Source organism: Sebastes fasciatus, chromosome 22 (genome assembly GCF_043250625.1).
Source record: "Sebastes fasciatus isolate fSebFas1 chromosome 22, fSebFas1.pri, whole genome shotgun sequence".
NCBI classification, from domain to species: Eukaryota; Metazoa; Chordata; class Actinopteri; order Perciformes; family Sebastidae; genus Sebastes; species Sebastes fasciatus.
Window position 1 is genome coordinate 11,145,792 of NC_133816.1, and position 15,711 is coordinate 11,161,502.

At 40.9% G+C, this 15,711-nt stretch overlaps 1 protein-coding gene across 2 annotated transcripts in view; it reads right to left on the reverse strand.

The window, feature by feature from the left end:
- The window catches only part of stim2b (stromal interaction molecule 2b), a 49,717-nt gene continuing 34,006 nt past the window's right edge, over positions 1-15,711 (reverse strand). Inside the window, exons 3-12 of one of the 2 annotated variants that reach the window (XM_074623253.1) lie at positions 13,809-13,920; positions 10,780-10,891; positions 8,362-8,477; positions 8,040-8,217; positions 7,744-7,921; positions 7,106-7,267; positions 5,178-5,278; positions 3,217-3,455; positions 2,879-3,122; positions 1-1,123 (exon numbers count right to left, since the gene is read on the reverse strand). In XM_074623253.1, the coding sequence (XP_074479354.1) occupies positions 496-1,123; positions 2,879-3,122; positions 3,217-3,455; positions 5,178-5,278; positions 7,106-7,267; positions 7,744-7,921; positions 8,040-8,217; positions 8,362-8,477; positions 10,780-10,891; positions 13,809-13,920 (2,070 nt within the window). In that variant the 3' untranslated portion in view covers positions 1-495. The remainder of the gene's footprint in view (positions 1,124-2,878; positions 3,123-3,216; positions 3,456-5,177; positions 5,279-7,105; positions 7,268-7,743; positions 7,922-8,039; positions 8,218-8,361; positions 8,478-10,779; positions 10,892-13,808; positions 13,921-15,711) is intronic. The other variant, XM_074623254.1, reaches the window with a different exon arrangement.

The window sequence follows — 15,711 nt, forward strand, 5'->3', positions numbered from 1 at the left end:
ATCTTATGAGCTGTTTTTTCTTGGTGATATGCATGTGATGCTGTCGCTACTGAAAGTGTGATTTCATACTTTCAGTAGGAACAGCAAACAAACATTTATGGACTGCACCTTTAGAGCCTTACACATTGTGACATTTTGGTTCAAACCAAAATTATTAGAAGACAGTGAACAGGTCATGTGTTTTGGCTGTCTGGATGACAACTATCATGACCTTTTGACCTTTCATTGACTTTTCCTTGACCTTTGCAGGCTTCCCTGTGAGGCTATGAGTGAACTAAATAAAAAGGCATTATTGAAAAATAAGGCTACCAGCCTGAGGCGTTTAAAGGCACCCAGACTGAGCTACATTCCGTCTGACGACAAAAAAGAAGAAAAAACGAGAGGAAATGAAATGTTTTAGCTTACAGTGATGTCCATCTTTTTAGTATTAGGGCTAAAATAACACTTTATATTTTTATTTTTCTCTCTCTCGTACACTATCTCACTCTGCAAGTTTTATTTTTTCTTCTTAAATAAGCTTTTGATTTTAGAGGAGGAGCGCTTGATTTTCTCTCCATTGTCGCTGGAGTCCTGGGAGGAGGTGCTCTGGAGCTTGTGTTCCCTTCCCACGCTCCGGCCCTCCGAGTCCAGGGAGGTAAGAGACGGGTAACGCCCCACGTTGGGCAGCATGCTCGCGGGCAGCTGGCCGTAGCTGTAGGACTTCTCCAGGATGCCGTTGTACACGCCCTTGCCCGTCGGAGAGGTGACGCTCCCCTGTGAGAAGGTTACACTTTGGGACTCGGGTAAGCGGGTGAGGTCGGGCGAGCCTCTGTGTTGTGCAAACGGGTGGTGCTCCAAGGCCGGGGAAGGCGAGGTGGAGGGCGGGCCGGTGGGGGTGGAGGCCGGGGTGGGAGGCAGAGGAGGAGGCGTGGAGTCCCTGAGACTGCTGCTGCTGCTGCTGGTGTGGGTGGTGGAGGTGGAGGTGGTGGACGCGGGAAGCTCCGGACTGAACAGCATCATCTCCTCGCGGGAGATCTTGCGGTACGGGGTGTCCGAGCCCGGTGTGCAGGGGTTGTGCAGCTGCTTGCGGCTCTTGGAAGAGTTGAGAGAGTCTGTGTCGGAGCCGCACTCCTGAACCGAATCCCTGAGAGAGGAGAGCAGACGCACCACGGTCACAACACGGAAAAAACAAATCAGAGCAATCAATAGTTGAAAGTTTCTGTTGTTTTAAAGTTTTTAAATGTAGCTAATTTGGCATGGAGGTTTACGAGGTGAAATTTCACAGCTCACCAAAGAGCGAAATCACAAAAATAATCATGTGAATTCAACTGGCTCATTTCATTTCAACTGGTTTTGGTTAATATGATGAACTGCACATTTTTTAAGGGACTTTGTACAACATAAGCACAATATAAATCAAAGGAGAAGCAGCAATTTTGTGGCTTGGAGAAGCGCCCTGTGTCTGAATCTACTTTTAACAATATTCTAATCTATATACTCACATGGGACACATTACTAAATGAAGTTATGCTTAATCAAATTGCCACACACTATTTTACCGAAAAACTTGGGGCCAGTTAGATTTATTCCAGCATAGGAGGAGCACTGGTTGGTCTCTGGGCCGTGTGCAGTATAGTCTGCTGTGTACATACTGGACACAATGCACACAGGGCAGTAGGTAATATGATAATAAACTATATTTGTATAGCACCTTTCATACAAGAAATGCAGCATAAAGTGATTCACAATAAGGGAAAATATACTCTAAATAGGATGGAAAATAAATAATATATTTATAGGTAGTGGTTTGGGGCGGTGTGTCAATAGATAGTCCAAAAGCAAACAGGTAAATCTGTCCATGTGTGACTTACATTTGTCAGAAAGTTCCAACATTCTGACATTTCTTAATATGTAGCAGAGGTAGAAACGTTTTGGTTTTTTTCATTATTGCTTTAGGTAATATTTATGGCTGTAAGCTATGTTTAACGCTTGCTACACTAGGTAGTTTGGGCATTAATTCGCAAGCACTTCTTATTACATAAGAATGCAAAACTTATCCTGTCAGGTGCTTAAAGGAATAGTTCGGGTGTTTTAAAGTGGGGTTGTATGAGGTACTTGGAGAAACAAACAGGAGAACCGGCACAGGAGCAAAGCAATGTACTGCTATTATGGACGGAGACGGCAGAAAAAACAGATTTTAGCCAACTACAAAAAAACTCAAATATAAAAAAGTGTACTTTATATTTAGTATATTTTCACCGCTTTATCTTGCCGTCAGACAGCCCTTTCCAACTGGAAACTGAACTGAAAGTGAAAATATGCTAAATATAACGTACACTTCGACTGATATTGATTTTTCCAGATGGGCCTTTCTTTTAGGTGGCTAAAATTAATTTTTCTGCCGTCGCCGTCCACAGCAGTACATTGCTTTTCTCCGGTGTCGGTACTCCTGTCTGTTTCTCCAAACTGGGTGTGTGCCGACCGTCATCTACTATAAGTAACACACCTACTGTGGATGAGTACCTCATACAACCCCACTTCAAAACACCTGAACTATCCCTTTAAGTCCTCAAAGTTACACATTTGGAAAGATTAGAAATCTTACAGGTTGTTTTTTAGTTTTCCTGTCATGCATTTAACATTGAACTTTTTGAGTTTTCTTGGGGTCTACTGACACATTAGTGAGGCTAATTGGGGACAAAGTAGAGGAATTTAAGTAGACAGAAGCTCTGCTTTAATTCCTGCATTAATTATGTTAGACATGAACCAATTACGGTGTATCATGTGCAGGTTCCAGTAAGAGGTAATTCATGCATTCTCCCAGATGGTCGCCCAGTAACAAGTGGCACAGTTTAACCCCAAAGCTGAAAGCGTCAGTGTGAATGTCTGGATAAAACACCTGTGAGTCCAAACTGTAAAACCATTCCGCGGCGTTCCGGCCACCGCTACATACCCCCTCCTATCCGAGCTGAACAAGATATGTTCGTCGTCTGCCTCGGGGCGATAGGAGAGGGACGAGCTGGCCATGGACAGCAGGTCGGGGTCCGGGGACATCAGCGAGGACTGCGGCGAGCTCATCAGGCTCCGGCGGGAACGACACAGGCTGCTGCTGCGGGTCAGCGAGGGCCGGATCAACGTGGCCGCTGGGAAAAGGAGGAAACGGTGATATTATAATTTATTCCACTATCATTTTTCTGCTTTAATTTATGCCACAAAATCCTCTGCCGTCTTACTCACTTGTGTATTGCGGAATGATGGGAGGCGTGTCCTCGTCCAGGTCATCCACTCCTCCTGCGATGGGGTAGGGAGGCACCGAGACTCGCGGCATGACCACCCAGCTGTGGTCTGAGTAGAGGCTGGCCGTCAGGCTCGGCAGCCCCGAGTTATTGACTACGGGGAAGTTGCAAAGCTTCTCAATCTGCTGCCAGCGGTGCAGCCGCTCCCTCAGGCACGCCGTCACCTCTGACAGGGCTTTCCTGAAAAGCACAACAGAGTGAGGAGGGGGTACCTGGCAAACATTACAGTTTTCTGATACGGATTTAAATGATTGCGTCTGACCCAGCCAGAAGCTTTGATTTGTCAGGATTTAGACAGTTTTGGCACACAAGCCTGCTGGTTATATTGTGATATTGGACTTGTGCCTGCCTTTTAAAGTGGTCGAGCAGAAGATTTGACTTTGTTTTCTCTTTTATGTGATTTCTTTCCTTTTTTGGCTTTTAAACACAAAAGGATTCTTTATCTCTGTGGCAGAGCCTGGATTATACAAGACTTCTGAATATATTAAATATGTCTGGAATTCAACTTTTGGTGTCTACCTAAGAAATATAATAGCATTATGTGGTCAAATGTGTGCCAGAACTTGACATAGTAGTCAGATATTGTCACTGCTTGGGTATTTTTTTCCAATGCGGTGAGTACTAAAGAATTTAAGCCCTGAACAAATGAAGAAAATTGTTGGCGCCTCATCATTAATCTATCGTCAGATTCTGACTAGTACATATATACATATGAGGGCTGTCAAAGTCAATGCGATAATAACACATCAATGCCACTAATTTCCTTTAACACATTAATGCAATTGATCTTTCGGAGGTTGTTGCAGGCTCATCGATACCAACCATGTCATACTTGCTTGTCACGAAGGAGGTTAAATAACACTCCAAACTTGCGTTAAATTTTGGCGAAAAAAAACGTCATGGCCATTTTCAAAAGGGTCCCTTGACCTCTGACCTCAAGATATGTGAATGAAAATGGGTTCTATGGGTACCCACGAGTCTCCCCTTTACAGACATGCCCACTTTATGATAATCACATGCAGTTTTGGGCAAGTCATAGTCAAGTCAGCACACTGACACACTGACAGCTGTTGTTGCCTGTTGGGTTGCAGTTTGCCATGTTATGATTTGAGCATATTTGTTATGCTAAATGCAGTACCTGTGAGGGTTTCTGGACAATATGTGTCATTGTTTTGTGTTGTTAATTGATTTCCAATAATAAATATATACATACATTTGCATAAAGCAGCATATTTGTCGACTACCATGTTGATAAGAGACTTAACAAATCTCCCTTTAAGGTACATTTTAAACAGATAAAAAACATACGATTAATTTGCATTTAACTATTTTGCGTACGTCCCGCAGCTACGCCCTTTAAATAACTTAAACACCGTTCTGCAAGTTTTGCAAAACCGTTCTTGCTCAGCTATTTTTTTTACGGCTATGCCAGAGAACAGACTCCGACGCCGTAAAAAGGCAAGTGTCCGTGTGTCGCAAACTGTGGTTAAAAACCCAGATTGAGACGGAATGAATGCGCTGTACACATGTCCAAAGAATGCTCCTAAAACCTGAATAATATCAGCATATCCCATAATAGTATAATAGTGTAATAATAGTATAATAGTGAAATTATAATGTGTATTAGATAAAACAGATGTTGACAAACATAGTGACTGACTGAAGATTTCCATACTGCCATATTGATAACGTGCCATCGCAACATGACCTGGTACTCGAAATGACAGGAACGATCTTGTAATATTTAATATCAATAAGTACTGTAATTCAATCACAGTACTTATCAAAGGACAATGAATGCTCCTGTAGTCACATGTTAGGTTGCACAGCTGTGTATGTGTATGTGTATGTGTATGTGTGTGTGTGTGTGTGTGTGTGTGTGTGTGTGTGTGTGTGTCTTACTTTGCCTCTAGTATCTTGTGGTCCACCTCATCCAGTGATGAACTGTGGGCTACATGAAGGGTTCCAAACACAGAACCTCTTTTCTTCTTTATTTTCTCTGCCTAGGATTCAAAAACACACAAAACATTTCAGGTTTTATTTTGACTGGAATGATTTAAACTGTACGTCAGATCTAATTCAATTACTATAGCTTTTTAAGTGTTCCTGATACAGTTGTTTTTGTCTCAAATTTACATTTCTAATCAGGGTGGAAAAGCCCGTCATGGTCTCCAGCATAACCCAGACGAATGAAGCTCTCCGGTTTGTTAGCAGGCCTGATTTCAGGTCAGACGGAACTCTCTAGACTGAAAGTAAATGGAAGTGCGGCTGATGTCAACTCATTAATCAAAAAAGCAATCTACGTTTTTCGTCCAGCCCAAATTGAAGGCTTGATGTGAATTTGCAAGTTAATCGAGTTTGTCCAGACGCAAGTAAGAAAAACAAAAACAAACAATAATTTGGGCACAATAATGAGAAAAACAAATTTGAAAACTGGAACCATTAATTGTACAAATTCTGCTGGCTTACTATAAAGAGAATAGTGCCTAAAACTAAAACACTCATATTTATCATGCTTATAATTAACTGCTGAATTAACCAAAATAAATGAGTTTGAAATCTTACTCGAAGAGTTGATTAAAATTAATTTTTCTGATTCATATTCAGCTTCGTAAGACACATTTCTCCATTTTAGATATTACACTGAAGATTGCTATTCCCTGCCATCAATGGATCCACCTCACTCTTCAGTTGACCAGCCAAAATATTACAGTTAATTTACACTATACTAATACTACTACTACTACTACTACTACTACTACTACTACTACTATACTACTGCAGGCCAGCGATGCCACGTTGCACTGCTTTTAAACAATACTGTCTGTCTGCGAGAGAGCAGACTGATGTGCTGAGCTCTCGCTGCAGCCCGACACTTGATGGTAGCAGTAAACATGATTTAGAGCAAGGCTCCGTGTACTTTAGTTTGTTTGACGGGTGATATAAAAAGATGGTAGGGTCTGATTTTGGCAGCTTTTGATTTGGTTGTCTTCTGCCAGTCAGCCAGGACATAAAAGCCTCTTGTAGCACCTGTGGATATGTGTCTTAGAAAGTCGAACCTAAGCTAAGGGAATCTTTTACAAATTCACACAATTTAATTAAAATGGACAGACAGTAGTACCTGAAATCTCTGCTCAACCTCTTCTCTTTTCTCTTTCCACAACACATGAGCACGTTGAACATGGCTAACCAACTCTACCTGCTTTATGAAAGTGCATCAATGCTACATGCTTACAATCCTGTGGTATAATTAAGCAATAGCTCACCACAGCCCGTGGGATGTTGCGGTAATATCACAGCTGATATTGCTATGGAACGTACACTAGCAGCTAGAATATTTCTTCACAGGCGTTATATATTATATTCTATATATATTATTTGTACATTGTCATTTATCATGCAACCACTGAAAAACTGTCCAGCGTCAGTGGGATGACGTTAGGTGGAGGTGTGTCGCTTGGCGTGGCGAGGATGTTGCTCCACTTTCTCTTATCCCCAAGTTTCGGTTGCCAATAGCGCTGGAGAGAGGAACCTCGTCTTTAAGAAGCTTTGAATGTTGTTTAGCAGGAGGATTTTTTTCTTGAGATGGGCAAGGCTCAGTCCACTCCTCCATAGAGGTTAACCTTAAATGTTTCCATTCAGTAGCGGGTTTTGGCAACTTACTTTGTGTCTGTAACCTGGTTCGTGTAGGCGGAAGTGATCCCCCCATGATGCTGTCATCATAGCAGTGGTATGTGGGTATTATATCACGGCTATGAACCAATAAGATTGCTTGATTTGAGCTCCCTGTTTAATAACGAATAAATTAATAAATCGATAAATGAAGTTACCTCTTCTTTGGCGACGCACAGCTGAAACTCCGCATTCTGTTTCTTGATGTTGTAGTATTGAACCTCCACCTCGTGTGTGAGCTGGAGCCACTTCTGGAGCGCTTCAGGCACCGACCGCTCCGAATGCATCTCCTTCTCCGCTCGCTTCAGGGCCTTTCGCACCTACACGGGAGGAGGAGGTGGAGGAACACGATATTGGGTTAAATTCACGGTTAATTATTTAAAAAACTTTTCCCCACGAGATCATTGATCAAACGCTGTAAGTGAGGGTGAATTTCGAATGAACTGCATTTACTGTGTAAAAATTAGACCGATCCCGGCTCGTCTGCGAGCGGAGAACTCATTACAGAGAGGAGCTCTTAGATATATTGGTGCTGTATTTTTTATGTGATGGGAAATGGGGAAATCTTGTGGTTATGCAAAGGAGGTATTTTGTGGAATTTAACAAGTAGAATATGAAATTAATCTTTTCATTTCAAACGTGTTTTAGCAGCAGTAATGAATACATTTACATTCATATGCGGTGAATATACTGACCATTTGAGCAGAATATGTAAATACTGCGCATTTGAACATTTGAATAATGATTCATCTGTTTTCCAAGAGGCTGTTTTCAGGGGAAGCGTGGGAAGCCCTACCTGTACTAGCTCTTCCTCAGCGTATTTGAGCCTGCTGAGCTCACATTCGGCGCCCTCTCGCAGCTCTCGGAGCCGGTAAGCCTCCGTTTTGGCGCCGTTGATCTCGTCCCTCATCTTCTGCTCGAGGTTCTGCTTCTCCACGGCCACCGTCCGGTTCTCCTCCTGAGCCTTTTCCAGCCTGACAGATGAGAGGAAAAAGACAAAATGTTTCTACACAGGGTGGAGAAGCTAAGAAGCTCCACGTCTTCCCCTATCTCATTATATATGCGTACATCTGATGCATTTCCTTCTCTTACCGGCTCTGCAGGTCTAAGAGGCTTTGCTCAGCATTTTGCAGGCTCTCCAGATCCCTCATCATCTGAGAGATGTGCACCTTGCTGGACTTGTTCTGCACATATGCAAACCAGCAGCCCCCGACACCAATCACTATGGAAATCATCAGGACGAAGTCTTTCATCCAGTTATGTTGTGCACCTGCAGAGGGAGGGAGCAACGCTTTAGCAAATACTGTACATTTCATTTAACTGCAAAAATTGAGAATATGGGCATAACAAGTTGTGCATGAATAGCATTGGTGTAGTTGATACGTTTGTGGTTTTAAATGCATTGCATACTTACGAAGAGGAGGGCCAAAAAGCACTGCATCTAGTGCCTTTAGGTTTAGTTTTTGTTTATGCCGCGGGTCTAATATCTTCAGCTGCATCGACATAAACGACGGTTCATTTGCCGCTATTCTGAAATATGGAGACAGAGAAAAATCTGCATTGAATACTGAGTGTCTTTCTACACAGTCAGAATCCAGTGAGCATTATATCTGTCACAAGTATTTATCTGTAACTCCATAGCATTTAAAATGGGTCATGAGAGAAAAACTTAACTTTAGTGTAGAGTAACCATGAAAGGATCGAGTTAGGGCTTGTTGTTTAACCTTATATAATGAAACACTATAGAGTGGAGCAGTGATGACGTATTTTTGTAGGCCAACCAGGAAGTTAGCATCGCCCTGGTTCCCTCAACATAAAGCCAATAGGATTGTTCCATTCGGTTTTGGATTATTGCAAAAAATAAGCTCTGTGGCAAACACACCTTTATGATACTTACATGTTTTGTTCAGCAAGATAATCTACACAAATGAACACCGCTTTTGTGATTTTTGAAGCGTGAATACAATCACCAGAAGTAAAAAGCTACCGTTAAGCTACACAAACTACACCATGGTCGCATGACTTCACGTCACCACCACTAAGCTAAAGTAGGACTAGTGTAAACACATTCAAAAAACAACGTTGACTTCAAGACGAGGGAACCGGAAGTGCTAAAATGCTAACTGTAATAAATTTCCGGGTTTTAGAACTCATTCCTGCACCTCTCTATACTTGTTAATATATAGCGTATTAGGGTGAGTTGGTGTTAAGGGTTACAGACTGAATAAAACATTATAGGAGCAATAAAACAGTATACCAATGCATCAGGATTTTATGGACTAAAGTTTTCCAATTTGTTAGGGTATATTTTTACAAAGATTACGGATGTGAACGAGTGATCTAATTTGTATAAGGTGCAGCTAAAAAAAGACCTGACACCGGGCTGTTAAAGGAGCAGTGTGTAGGATTTGGTGACATCAAGTGGTGTGTTTGCAGACTGCAACCAACTGAGTACCCCTCCGCTCACTCCTCCCTTTCCAAGACTGCGGCAACGTGAGCTGCTGAGTGCAAAAACATTGTAACACCGTTCGCCTCGCTCAGAGGTCGTCCTTACCATAATAACACTACTTTAGGAGCAACGGAAGTCAGAGCAACATGGCAGATTCTGTGAAGAGGACTCCCTATGTAGACTATAAATTGCTCATTCTATGGTAACGAAAACACAATGATTTTTAGTTTCAGGTGATTATACACTAAAGAAAACATACTTATTTATATAATATTCCATTTCTGCCAATAAATCCCCCCAAATGTTGAACCACTGTTCCTTTAAAAGCAGTGGGCCACAAAAGGAAAAGTGTTCTCTGCTGCTAAACTTGGAATAGTGGTTGAAGAGAAGAAACTTTTGATTCTGCAAGACTGTCTTCATTCAGGAAGAGAAAGTATATATGTGAAAAAATAGTATCATGTTGTCAGCTCAATAAAAAGATCAGTGATTGATTGAAAACTTAATTTCTTTACTGCTGTCACTAAAGTGTTTTCATTGGCGGAACTATTAAAACGTTGTCTCCCCGTCCACCGCCACCACCATCTTAAAGGCTCAGACAACATGGCAGCCTGTGGAAACTGGAACCCCCCTGTGATGTGACATCACCTCATGAGTCAGCGCCCATCAGCCCAGTGGTGTAACGTGAAACCCCTCAGTAACCCCACCGCCCACCCCTCTGTCTACTCATGCCGTACATGCAGTTTGCAGCGGGTCACATTCCACAAGTGTCCCACCGAAGTCTGAGTTTCTTCTGTGATGTCGCCACTGAGTTGTTAACAATTTCATCTTTACTAGGAATTTTGGATACATCCTGCGTGCTTTTAAAAAGACTAAACTATGACATTATGATTAACTACACAGCAGGCAGGGACTCTGAATTAAAAAAAAAGGATTTGCAGATTGTAATGATGGTTGGATTTAAGATTGTGTGACGATAAGTGATCTGGCCTTGAAAAGAAATGTCTGCAAGCAGTGAGAAACCTTTTCTAATACAATAGAGGAAGACACTGAAGGGAAGAATCTACCTGTATCTTTGTATCCTGTGTTGCCTTTTATGACCAGCAGTGGGCAGCATTAAACAGAGTAATGAAAACTAAAGGTGCCTTTGGGTATTGTAACAAAGACTCTAATAGTGCTGCTGTTCATAAACACACTTCACTGCTCACTAACGGCAAAACATCTTAATTAGAGGCAAATAAAATGACATGAAGAGCTTTTAACATCTGCTATTAAAGTGCAGAACAGTAATAATGACTTTTGATCTTATTAAAGGAGAATAGGGGGGTGAAAGCTCCTGTGAGCGATGAAGTGAGTGAGATATTGTGGTAGGCGAGCGGTACGAACCGAGGTAACGTGTTCCCCGTGACCCGGAAGTCCCGGAAGTTCGTCTCATACTGCGGCAGCTCCACCGACTCCTTCAGCCACTGCACCGAATCCTCCACGGTCCAGTTGTGGACTGAATGAAGGAGAGAGAAAAGGGAAAAGATGAAGATCATTACTTTACTGTTACGCACTTAGGTGATGCTTTTATCAAGAGCAACTCACAGAGTAAAAGACGGTTCAGAGTAGTAGAGTGGTGGAAGTCCCTATGATCCCACAAGATAAACAAGTTCTGCTACACAAATTTACATTTGCTTTTTGGGCTCTTATGAAATATTCTCTTTGAACAGTTATTAAAATGAAACCATCAGACATTTAAAGAGGAATCACTCTTTAGTAAAAGCTCTAACAACGCATGGCCGACTGGTTTTAACCATTCTTTTACATTTTAAAAGCTTATCTAATGTTTTTTTTGTGTAAAATCTTAATTTGAAAAGTAACTAAAGTATGGCTGGATGATGTGGAGATATTCAAATATCACAATAGTGATATAGTTTTAGTGTTTTAGTTTGTGGGGATGTACAGTATGTGTATATTGTCTTATTGTGATGAGATGTTGTTGTTGTTGTTGCTACTGCGGCAAAACCAATTGCCCCTCGGGGACAAATAAAGGTCTTGAACTTGAACGATTAAAATTTTTTACCAAATACCTCAATATCGATATTGCTGCGATGTTGTAGGGTTGACTATTGGTACATCAGTAATGTGGATATGACTTATAAGTGTGTAAAGGCAAATAATACAACATCTAGAACAGTCCGATAAATCAGAAAATTACTCATTTTACTGTGATGCAGCCTTTAAAACCAGAAAAAGACAACACTCATGCCATATTACGATATTATAATATCCAAAATCAAAGATGATTTCTAGTCTCATATCACAATTTCAATATAATATTGATCTTGCCCAGCCCTAAACTAAAGTTATCAAATAAATATAGTGGAACCATAGAAACCTGATGTTATGTAGTGTACCTGACCTTTGTTCTTTATTTCAGGCTCTCAAATCAACTAAAGCAGTTCAGTTCGTTACACATTAGAATGTTTTTTGTTTACATTAGCAAAAGTCGTGGATAGTACCTGGTGCTTTTTTTTTAGGTCGAGGTTCCATGCGAGCTGAGCTGATACTAGAAGATGGAGTTAAGCTCAAAACACTGCAGACCACTGATTGGTCAGAGAGAATCGTCACTATCGTGACACGGGACATCCTGTACAAGCCAACTGTGTTAAAATAGCCAAGCCACCGTCAATAGTGACCGCATTTATTTTAGTCATTTGACCCATTTCTTTTCAAATTGGCGGCCAACAAAACTACGCCGTACACTATGACGAAGTGCAGACGTTCCTCTGTTTGGTTGCAGATGAAAGGATTCAGCAAATGTCCCGTTAAAGATGATGTCACGACAGTTTCACGCAGCGTCGCTATGGCAATCAGGTGAGACTCCTGCCTACACTGAGGGGGTACTATCTGCAGTGGAGAACGAATAGAGAAAAGCACCTGGTACCAAAAAGTGAGCCGAGTCGAGCAGAGCAGTGGTATGCTTTGTTTACTCTTTTTTTAATTCTACTTAATAAACCAAATAATTTGATTTATCCAACTTTATGTCTTCTCTCATGTTGCTTCTCTTGAGCCAGGGCTGTAACACCTGATGGATACTTCCCTATTAAAGACATCTGAAGACATCAAATATTTACACAACACCAGTGTGTGTATTTATTTCAAATGCTAAGTAAGCACGATTACATGTTAAAAAACTTGTTCCACCACCACTTAGCTCCACACATATTTTCAGAGTGATAAACAAACAGTGGCCCGTACAGGTTGAGAATGACAGATTGGTGGGGGGGTGTTTGAAGATAAACCACAGATGTGGTAAAAAAAAAAAAAAAAAAAAAAAGAAGACTTTGGGTCAAATGATCTGAAATTCAAATAAGAGAAGAAGAAGGAGGAGGAGCTGCCTGATAATTAAAATAATAGTAGTAAATGATGATTAAAACTCCTCTGAATCACAAATAGGTTCCTTGAATAAATAACCCCAAAAACATAAATGAGTGTCTGCTTATTTAAGTATTTATACTTTTAGATCAATATATATATATATATATATTCCATTACACATTCTGCGGAGAAAATAACAGATCACATTTCAATCTGGGTAAACACACTCTTGAGTGAATAGCATTGTTCACATCCTCCTGCAACCCTTGAAGCACAAGTTCACTTGAGTGTTTAGAGAATTGGTGAGTCACTTGAGGTGCCGAACAAGGATTCTGGCAAAGAGAAACCACACCTGAGTCATATGATTTAGTGTATTTATACAGTGGAGTGTGCAGCCTGGGGAACTTGTATTTGGGGTACTGGGAATGTAGTTTTTATTTTATTTATACGCTTGTTATTCTTTATATTGTTTCCTTTTAATTTTTTCTTGTATCTCATCATTTAAGCACTTTTTTTGCTTTATTATTCCAATTGTTAAAAACTGTAAATACATGTATTTGTAAGTATTGCACCCATGTGGCACCCAGTGCATGTTTTCTAAGGTCAACTAAGATGACAGTTATGCTGTGTCTCAATTTGCGTACTTACACTTGCTATTTTGAGTGCATAAGTGTGTTCACACTGAGAAGTAACCGGGTGTTGTCCTAATAACGGTCAAAACATTGAGTGTGAAACGTTGGACACATCTCACCCTCAACGGTTGTCATCTTTGCTACGTAGTGGTGTGTACATAGTGTGCATAGTGTACTACATGGAAGTGTACTAACACTTTTCCCTGTCATCTCCATAGCAGCAACTGTCCCGAGTATATTAATGTGAGGTCACATCATCTGTGTTTAGCCAGCTCTCTTTAGGAGAAAAAAAAACTACCCGTCTCTGTTTCAACCTGTGGTATTTTTTTCTTACTTGATTAGAAAAACTTAATAGAGGATAGTAAATGTAGAGGTATTTGTGTTAGTGACCTTGGGGCAGAGACATTTCTCTCGCTTTACCTTCAGAGGTCTTCCAGCCCTTCCACAGCTCCTCCACGGTGATGTGCTGGTCTTCACGGTGCAGGTTGCTGTGTTTGTTGGTTTGCTGCTGCTTCATGTCTTCTATTATAAACTGGGAAATATAGAGAGACAGAAATTGAGTTTTCTAGGCTTTTCAGAAACAACACAAAACATATACAGTAGCTGTGTTGGTTTACAACATTGTAATATAACCGGCGTGACAATAAACATCTTGAAGGTAGACAGGGCTTATTAAAGGCCTACGACGCATTTGATTTGTTGATTGCAGTCAGGATGTAAAGAGACTTTCAACAAATGTTTCTAAAATGAATTGAGTGTTTTTTTTGTTTTTTTTTACTAAGACCTCTGGGGGAGATTCAGACGGCTGTACTTGTCCGTGTATGTCCATGTGTGGTTTGACAGAGAGCTGTAGAGAGCCGGATTTGCCTAAAAGTCTGGCTTTGGATCACACGCACACTTTCTTTTCGCTCTCCTTTCTTCCTTTTAGGGACTTTGAAAAGAGAAAGAGACCCATGGCGGAGGCACCACTTCCACCTGTGTGTGTGTGTGTGTGTGTGTGTGTGTGTGTGTGTGTGTGTGTGTGTGTGTGTGTGTGTGTGTGTGTGTGTGTGTGTGCTTTCAGTTTCCGGCTGTCCTCCTTTGGTAGCTCTGAACTAAATGCCCCTGCAGAGAAAAGCCATAGAAAACAAACCCACCATGGAACTGCCAGAACAGCAGCAACAAGAGAAAGAACGTGTATGTGTGGCCTTGGCATAAACTAAAAAAACACATTCGTCTAATTCATACACCATACCTGCTTTAGATAACTAATTAGCCTTTGATATTACTGCAGTAAAGTATCACATGCTATTCTGTGATGGGCAAGCTATACTATCTGTATTGCAAAGTTGGTGTTTCCCATGCAAAATGATTGATGGCAGTAGGCAATTTGTGATTGTAAATAGACTCAATTCAATCATTAGACGATGAATTTGGACATAGCGTTTTCAAGCATTTATTATATTGTTTGACTGCCTGAGAGAAACCATATTTTGAAAGTCTTAGCATTATACTCTACCGTGGATTGTAGGCCTACCTAGATTATGGGAGTAGGAGTCTACTTTCATACAGTCCATGAAGTTTTAGTGCTAGTATGCGTAAAGTATGGCAACGTAGCCAGAATTAGTTTAGCATGAAGACCAGAAACAAGGGGGAAAAAACTATGTACCTCCCCATAAAACCTACACCTTGTCTTTTTTACATTTCTTTTTTGTATGAATTAAACAAACAAGACATTATGTGTCAATGAGTGAGGTTTAAAGGTGCTGGTATTTTTTTTTTTACTTTGGAGTGAGCTAGGCTAGCTGTTTCATTCTGCTTCCTTTCTTTATGTTAAGCTTGGCCAATCAACTTTTTTCCAATGAAAGCAGCTATCACCAGCTCCAAAAGTCGCTAAACAGTCAAATGACATCATACGCTCATTTACATATTGGTGATGTCATAGCGCATCATTTTCATTAAGCTTAGTGGTTGTGTCGGCTGTGTAGATAAACTTTGCTGAAGTTGCATGCATTAAATCTAATATAAATATATTACCTATATATACTGTAATGTAAGCAGTTAATTGTCGCTAAGGGACACATAGAGAGGAGCTTAGCTGGTGTACAATCACTAGTTAAGATGCTTAAGCGAAAGTGTAAATTCACAGAGGGTTTAAAAAGTTCCTGAGTTTTCAACATAGGTGTGATCAGCGGGGAGCTGAATGTGCGGTCTGTAGTGCTGGCATGTACTGTCTGTTCAAACAAAAAGGTGCTACAAACTCAGAGCTGTTAAGAGAAGAAAACTCATCAGCAAACATAGAGAGACTAAAGTCGTTTGAATCATGTAAAACTGAATGTTGTAG